Source organism: Cygnus olor, chromosome 5 (genome assembly GCF_009769625.2).
Source record: "Cygnus olor isolate bCygOlo1 chromosome 5, bCygOlo1.pri.v2, whole genome shotgun sequence".
NCBI classification, from domain to species: domain Eukaryota; kingdom Metazoa; phylum Chordata; class Aves; order Anseriformes; family Anatidae; genus Cygnus; species Cygnus olor.
The window spans coordinates 11,191,292-11,199,360 of NC_049173.1; the positions used below are offsets into that span (position 1 = coordinate 11,191,292).

The 8,069-nt window shown below is 47.4% G+C and overlaps 1 protein-coding gene across 3 annotated transcripts in view; it reads left to right on the forward strand.

Moving 5' to 3' along the window:
- Positions 1-4,211, forward strand: part of CDC42BPB (CDC42 binding protein kinase beta) — a 95,355-nt gene extending 91,144 nt beyond the window's left edge. For all 3 annotated transcript variants that reach the window (XM_040557294.1, XM_040557295.1, XM_040557296.1), the window contains 2 exons: positions 93-163; positions 2,453-4,211. In XM_040557294.1, the coding sequence (XP_040413228.1) occupies positions 93-163; positions 2,453-2,584 (203 nt within the window). In that variant the 3' untranslated portion in view covers positions 2,585-4,211. The remainder of the gene's footprint in view (positions 1-92; positions 164-2,452) is intronic.
- The last annotated feature ends 3,858 nt before the right edge of the window (positions 4,212-8,069 follow it).

The following is an 8,069-nucleotide window of genomic DNA, read 5'->3' on the forward strand; positions in this document are numbered from 1 at the left end:
GTAAGGCTGGGAGCAATCTTGTCAGCTCTAAGCTGTAATTGATGGCTTCAACAGGAGATGTAAAACTGCTTTTTTTGCTCCTTTCTCTGCAGGTGGCAGTGATGTGGGAGGAGCCACGCCTTCCCGAAGCATGTCCGATCCTGACCAGGAGTTTGACAAAGAGGTAACGTAACTTTTATTAAATGGAGACTGACAATATCCTGTTGGTGTAGATTTTCTTCTCCCAATAAATTAAACAGCTCAGAAAATACTTCAGGAAGACTGTGTTCTTTATGGAGATATATTCCCTCTGCAAATGTTTTCTCCAGCATGTAATAGCTGATTGTATGCTAGATAAGCCAGCACTATAGCAAAGCTGTGAAAAGATCTTTTTATGGCGATATTTTAAGAGGTATTGTGTCCTGGATTAAGCTTTGTAGACAAGGCAATTTTGACTAATTGATAAAATGTCCTCGAAGCTCCTAGAAATGTCCTCTGGGCTATTAGCATAGAATAGGAAAGTAATACCACTTGTTAAATGGTTTTCTGTGCTCCCTTAAGGAAGACTTTTTGTCTTGTAACTTGAGAAGGAATAATATTTTAAAATGTTATGTAATCTGTTTTTAGCAAGTGTGAAAGTGTGCGCTGGTTGGTAGTCAGCAGCCTGAAGATGTTCTGGCCGCACAAAGCTGGTGTCCCTAAATCTGTATGATGTTTTTTCCCCTTGATTTATCGTGGGTGTAGCTTCTTGTAAGCTTTGTTCAAGTACTGTCTGTGCAAGATAAGTGTTAGGAAGTAACACTGGCAAACTCCTGGATCAAGATCTTCCTTTTTTTTAGTGTTCTTTGGTGCCCAACTACAGCCCTCTGTAATATTCTGGATTTTGAAGTGTGGCTTCCTAGCCTTTTCCTGACACCAGACCTTTACAGAATGCCTTCGTACATCCCGAGTCAAAGTGTTTGCCCAGACTTCTGAGCCACGCTCTGACTTCCTTTGTCAGAGCATTAAAAGAACACTTTTCACCATTAAAGCAAGCGTGTTAAAATGGGAATCTCTGAATATGGGCATTTTTAAAACTCTCTTGATTTTCAAAGGTGCTTATGACAGACTCTCCCAGTTGATTTTGTTGTTCTGTGGCATCCTTCCCAAAGTCTGTTACGTTTTGCATTCTAGTCGCTGTTTGTAGGCACCAGCAGTGGTAGATGAAAAGGTTTTTTACAATGTTTTCTTTTTTAGTAAACCTTAAAATGTCTTGGGACATCTTAAATTTCAAAAATAGTAGTTTGTAACTTGGAGGATCTAATACCACCACCTAGTTTATACTGCTTTTCCCAATGGTTTGTGACTTGGTCACAGCATGAGCTGGTTCGTGTTAAGATAATCTCGGTATATATGGTCTTACTATTGCTTGAGGCGTGCAAAACCTTGTAAGCAGCATTCTTGTAGGATGTTACCTTTCAGTATATTTGCTGTATGTGTTTCCTTTTTTAAAAATAACTTGCTGTAGTGGTACCGGTTTTTCCTGTGCGTAAGCTGTGAATTTGTTCACTGCTCAGTGTTGTAACTCCTCAAAATAGTGGGAAACTTGCCAGCCATGTTGTTGAAGTGAGACCAGTCTGTGAAGGCAAATATCCAACATCCAATCTAATGCTGGGAAAATAACTGTGGATAGAGTGCCTTCATTAGATATTGACGTAGGGCAGCTCCAGTAAGTATATTCTGTTTCTGGATCTCCAGCCTGATATTTGGCAACCTTCACTCTTTTGTCAGGCACTTCACATGCTTGCCTTTGTTGCTGGTACTGTTTTGTAAACAGTTTGTATGCTTGCTTCCTTCCTTCTCACCAAGCTGAAGATGATTTGACTGTAATTGTTTACACGTCTATATGGGCAGACAAATGTACTCCTTTGCTGTAAAAATTGCTTGAAAAAATCAGGCTGGTAAATGCAAACTAACAATGCACAGATGGATGCGTTCTATCAGGAAAGTTTTCACAGAATCACAGAATTGTAGGGGTTGGAAGGGACCTCGAGATCATCGGGTCCAACCCCACTGCCAAAGCAGGTTCCTTAGAGCAGGTTGCCCAGGTAGGCGTCCAGAAGGGCCTTGAATATCTCCAGAGAAGGAGACTCCACAACCTCCCTGGGCAGCCTGTCCCAGTGCTCCGTCACCCTCACTGTGAAGAAATTCTTTTGCATGTTTTGCAGTGGCTGAAGTAGAGGAGCCTGGATTTTAACAATTTCCACATACTTTGCCATAATTCATGTTAGGTCAGAAGGTCACCTCCAAGACTGCACTAAGGCCCGTTGAAGATAATGAAAGTATTTGCACTAGTGTTTAGCTATGAAATGAATGTAGTGTGTGCTGCTTTGTAGGCCTTGCTCTCCCTAATTTTTCGAGTGCCTTGAAAGCTTTTGAGTGTAAGGAATTGATTTTAAAGAAGTGTAATTTTTTAATGTTTCTCGTTTAACAGCCTGATTCAGACTCCACCAAACACTCTACTCCATCCAACAGCTCAAATCCAAGTGGTCCCCCAAGTCCCAACTCTCCTCATAGGAATCAGCTGACGTTAGACGGACTGGACCAGTCAACTTGTGATGCATAACACTACAGCTCTCACCGTTCTGGCTTCGACCATCTACTACTCCATGGAGCATTCAAGAGCAGGGCAAAGCTGTCTCAGATGCTAGTGCCAAGACTGACACTGAATCTCTAGTGTTGTACAAGAATAATTATATATCCAGATTGTAGATACAAACTATTGAAATGAAGAAAATTCTTTACTAAATAGCGATCAAGCTTTTTATGCGGAATTGTTCACCGTTACGGTTGATTCCTTTCTGCACAGCTGTGACACAGTTGTATTGCATAGGAGCATTTAAGGCCACCAGTAAATAGTCTTATTCTTATGCTGAAAAAGAAATAGAGAGAGATACTGATAATGTTGCTACAATATCAGGAATATTATTTTTCTATAGAATGATGTAATGTCTCATTAGCAGGAAATCCTTTTAGACACAGTTTGGACCTCTGAATAGGAAATGCGAGCAGGTCTAGTTACATCCTCAGAAAAATACACTTTTCCCTTTTTCCCATAACAGCTGGTTTCGTAAATCTTAAGGAGAATGCTAGGAAGCTGTAGGTTGTTCCCAACATCGGTAAGAATCACCAGGAAGTCCAATAAAAGTTGGTTATAGTTTTGTGGCCTTTTAATTCATTTAGCCATTACATATTCAGCTGCATAACAGTCTTTCTACCTTTCTACCGACTTTTTAGTCTTGTACATAGGACTACTACCAGTTATCTTTTACCCACACCCTGCTTTTTAGTCCTCATCAGTCAGCCATTAGTCAGGGCTTTTAAAATATTGGTAATTACTGCTGTGAAGAAAACTTTACTCCTAGTTCCTGCCTATCTCCTCCTGAGAAGTTGTTTCTCCTGTTTTTTTTTGGTGTAAGGACGCACTACATTGTTTAGCTAGCAAGCCTTCTTGCGGACACACTGCCCTTGAAGTCTGCTTGACCTAAGGGACTCTATCACACTAAAACGTCAGTCTGTTTATTGGTTACCAAAGTGGAATGTGAAGGATGTGTAACTGGGGGTGCTGCTTTTCTCATTAATTGTATCCTCACCTGCATGAAGACCCCATGATTATTAATCAAGTATTGATCATGTAGAAAAATGCACAACACACTCCTGTATATTTTGCTATGGCCCACGTGCAGTGGTGATGTTTTGCGTGTATATTTAATCTCATGCTTCCATGTATTATACATTTAGTAATCAAAGGTTTGTGACCATGTTTCATTAAAAGCTTGTAATTAATTCAGTGGCTGGCATATCCAGTTTGTCATTGTCACACTAGTGTGCCTTCTGTGCCAATTTTATGACAGTTGGATGTCACTTATTTAAAATTTGGTTGAAATGGGCTAATGATATACCAATGGCTAATGTTCTTTTCTGAAACACTGTATAGGACGTGCACTTATCTTTAGTTTAAACTGAGTGTTCTAGTCAACATTTAATCCTGTTACGTTAAGTGTTCGACAGTACTTGCTCTTTTTCTCAGATTATTGATAAAGGGGCTCAGTTAGAGCTGGACACTACTGCTTTGGGGGGTTTCTGGTTTTTACTTTTTTAATGTAAGTCTAAGTCTTTGTAATTATTGAATTGTGAGAACATTTTTGAACAATTTACCTGTCAATAAAGCAGAAGAGGGAGGTTTTAAAGTTCACAGTCGTCTGTCTTGACATCTGAAAACAGTCCCTCACTGGCACTTGCTGTCATCTCGTGGTAAGTTTGCTTCGTCTACGTGAAAGTTTTATGAAAGTTTATGAACTGAAAAATACTTTGAAGCTCCATTCCTGAATGGATTCTTCCTCTCCTGCAAGAAAGGTGTGTTTCTGCATGCAGACGCATGTTCAGGAGCAATGGCAGGCCTGTTGGAGGATTGCAGTGTTGAAATCATGCCCCCACTTGTGCTAGAGTTGCCATTTCATCAAGGCAGTGGCCCTGTTGATTCATTTTCAGTGATTCAGGTCATTATTTCCTTATGGCCAAAGCACAGTGAGGAGGCTGCAGGATCCCAGAGAAGCACTTCAAGGGCTGATGTATAAACGGTGCCCCACACACAACACAGAGGGTTTGGGAAGCTCCCCTCGTGCTCTATAATTGAGCACCGTGGAGCTCACTGCAGCTAGATCAGAGCCAACATCTCCCCTAGTGTGACCTGGGTGAGTGTCCCTTACCCTTACAGCCTGCCCAGGTGCCTCCTGGATGGACTCTTGGTGTCACCCATCTTACTTCAGGTGAACAGAGAAGTCCTAGCTGAATATTTCGGACATCGCTGCTCCTTGTTGGCCAGACCTGGGCAAGGCCAGCGGGCCGGTTGGCTGGGGAAGCGGTGCCGGCACTTTGCTCCGGGGAGGTGGGGGGAGAGCTGGCAGCAGGCTCGAGGTCTGTGTGCCAGAAGCCTTCCCACAAGCATTCATGCTAATCAGCCTTTGACTTTTAAAAAACGTTTCTACTGCTCTTGAGCTGATTTTTCTCCGCACAGTGAGGACTTCAGATGACAACAAAGTCTTTAATTATGGGAGTATTAAATCATAGCACTCAGCAGTGCCAGGGCTTGGTTATAATTTAAGCAGGAGAACGTTTCTAGAAAAATAAATGAATTGCTCAGTATGAATACTTTTTTTTTCCTCAAATCTGTCTGAGCAGATTCCTCTCTGAGGCCCCCACCACAGCCCTTTTCACATCTCCTGTTCCCTCAGGGCTCCTGGTTCTGGTTACCTTAAGAGTCCTCCTGAGCCCTCAGGAGAACTTTTAGTAATGTGGAAATTCAAGACTCGATCTGAAACGTTCCTCTGACGGAGCACTTTCTTCTCCCTGGAGGCTGCCAGTCTTGGTATCACAAGTAAGGAATTCAGTTATGCAAGGAATGAGGATAATTCAGTCTCTGCCTGTTCCTCTGCCAATTCCAGTTTCCCGGCGGCATTACATCAGGTCCTGCTGGAGGCGGTGACGGACCTGCCCCTCACCAGGACACTTTGGTCACTTCCAGCACAGGCCCTTGACACACGAGGCTGTGTCTTTCGGCACATGTTCTGGTGTCACTTGCAACCCAGAGCTAAACAAACCTGCCAACACCTCTACAGCACAGCTGTGCTGAGAGCAAACAGCTTCCTAAATGGGTGCAATCTGCTGGGGTGTGTGTTTGTAAACACTTGGTGTTTGCGTGCTGCGTGCCTCGCACAGCTAAGTCACAGGGAGGGGACTTCAGCAGGGAAGCGAACATCTTGCTGCTTTCCTCAGAGCCAGGTCGGGCAGCCCTGGGAGGAGTCAGGTGCACAGAAATCTTAGAGAGCTGGCAGCGGCAGCCTACAGCGCTGGGAAGCAGGGAAGCCTTGGAGGGAAGGGAAGAGCGTGGGAACTGAACTGCACCCTGAGGAGAGCCAAGCAAGTAAGTTAGGGGAAGGCGTCACGGTGTGACCACACGCCTTGTGCTGGTGCTGAGTTTAGCCTATTTTTAGGAGCAAAGAAAAGAGCTGGTGTTCTTGAGTCAGAAAGTAGTGCTCACCTGCCCAGGTCTGGCCTTGTGTAGAGGTGGTCTCCTGGTCCACTTTCTCCTGTCTGCTCATGTACCCATAAACGTGGCTCCCCTCTCCCTTTCCCCTCGCCTCCCTGTGTAGCACCCTCGTGCTCTTTGCCTCGCAACCAAAAGCTCGGGCTCGGTGCCGGCTGCTGTGCAGGAGGCAGCGCGCGGCTCCCAGCATGGAGCAGCCCTTTTCCGAAGGCCGGAGAGCTCCTGCCCCACGGCTTTGTGCTCAGAGCCGGCAGTGCGGCACCACCTCGGTGTGCCAACCTCCTGCAGGTGTTCGTGGGGCCCTGGGGTGACGGCAGGAGCAGCCACCGCTGGGACGATGGCGATGTGCTGGTTGTGAGGGATGCTCGGCCTGCCCATGCCGGCGGGGTGAGCTGAGGACAGCGTGGAGCACCGCGGGACGTGCTCCACTAACGGCAGCTGCAGTGCTGCAGCCAGCCAGGGGAGGAACACGAACTCAGAAATCAGCCCTTCCCCGGCCTTGCAGTAAATATTTTCCCTGCTCCCCAATAAGACGCAGCACTTTTTTTTTTGTCACCTGACAGCACGGGGGAGGCAGCTTTATTGGTCGGTTTACCACAGCCGAAGCCCCCAGGTTTTTGCGGCACCGCCTGCTTCCCAGTCCCTTACGCAGCCCCTGCTCTGTATTCCTGAGGAAGAGCAGGAAGAGCCCTGAATGCTGATGAGAGGAGATGTCCATCGCGCTGCCGGCCACGGCAGCTTCGCCTGCTCCTTCCCTCCAGGGGTGCCAAATCACACCCCTTTAGCTGCTGCTACCCCCTACTAAATAAAATAAAATAATAAAACAATACATTGGGTCTGGACTGTTTGCGTGCCCTATGACATTTTGAGAACCAGCGCCTGAACCCAGAGCTGCACAGCTTTTGGGGGCCCCTGCAGCAAACCAGAGGTGGGCACAGCCAGACGAGTTGGTGTCCGTCAGCACTGTGCGAGCTGCTTTTTCTTCTAAAACCCTGGGGACCAACGACTCGTGAGCTCCCACCACTATCACTAATGCGTTTTGCATTAACATGTCGCAGCGGGGACCCCGGCCTCTCAGGACTGAGCACAACAAAGCCATCAGGTACTCAGCTGTGCCGCGCACAGCCTCAGCAGCAGAAACCACGCACCTAACGCGCTGGCTGCCGAAGATGCCTGCGAATTAAATTCCGTGTGTATGCAGGGTCCCAGGAGGGACTCTCACATACCGAAGCTTCTGCATTCCCCCGCCGGGGCTGCGTGCGTGTGCCGGTGCGGAGGATTGACGTGTCGTGACAACACCTGGCTTTGCAGCCCCGCTGGCCCCCGGCGTGGCAGCGCGAGCGGCGCTTCGTGCTCTGCAGAGCTCCCCCTCCCCGCAGCGATTCTGCGCGAGCACGCGGACATCTCCCCTGAAGGAAAAGTACAGAATGTGCTCGGCTCGCGCACTGACAAAAATTGATCTCTGCTTTAATTAAAGCCTCTATTGTAAGTGACCTCGAGCTGCTAACGCATTTTAAGAATGAAGCCTGGCAAGTAGCAAATCCATGCACCCAAAAACAGAGGGCTGAAGGGGCGCAGGTCTGTGCTGAGGGTAGAGCCCTGCACAATTTGCGTTCTGCGGCATCTCTGAGACCCTGCCACCTCGCTGCGAACGCCTGCCGAGGGCTCCTTTCGGGATTCCCGCAGGCACCGGCAGGACACGGAGTTGAAATGCCCCCGCCACCATCTTGTGCAGCGCTCCCTATGGCTGCTCGGTTTCTTCCCCTTCCCCCCCCGGCGCTTGGCCATTGGGACTCCTGCCACTCACCTTCAGCTCACGTCCCGGGGGAATGCAGCCACCAAGAGCCCTTGAGATGCTGGAGTGAGGGGCCCCAAAACAGCAAGGCCAGGGGGGTGCCTTGGGACAGTCCCTAGTCCCTGCAGAACAGGGCAGGGGCAAGGGGCTGCCTGGTGCAGCACTGCACTGACCTCAGCTGGGGAAAAACCCAGCTAGAAGAGCTTCAGT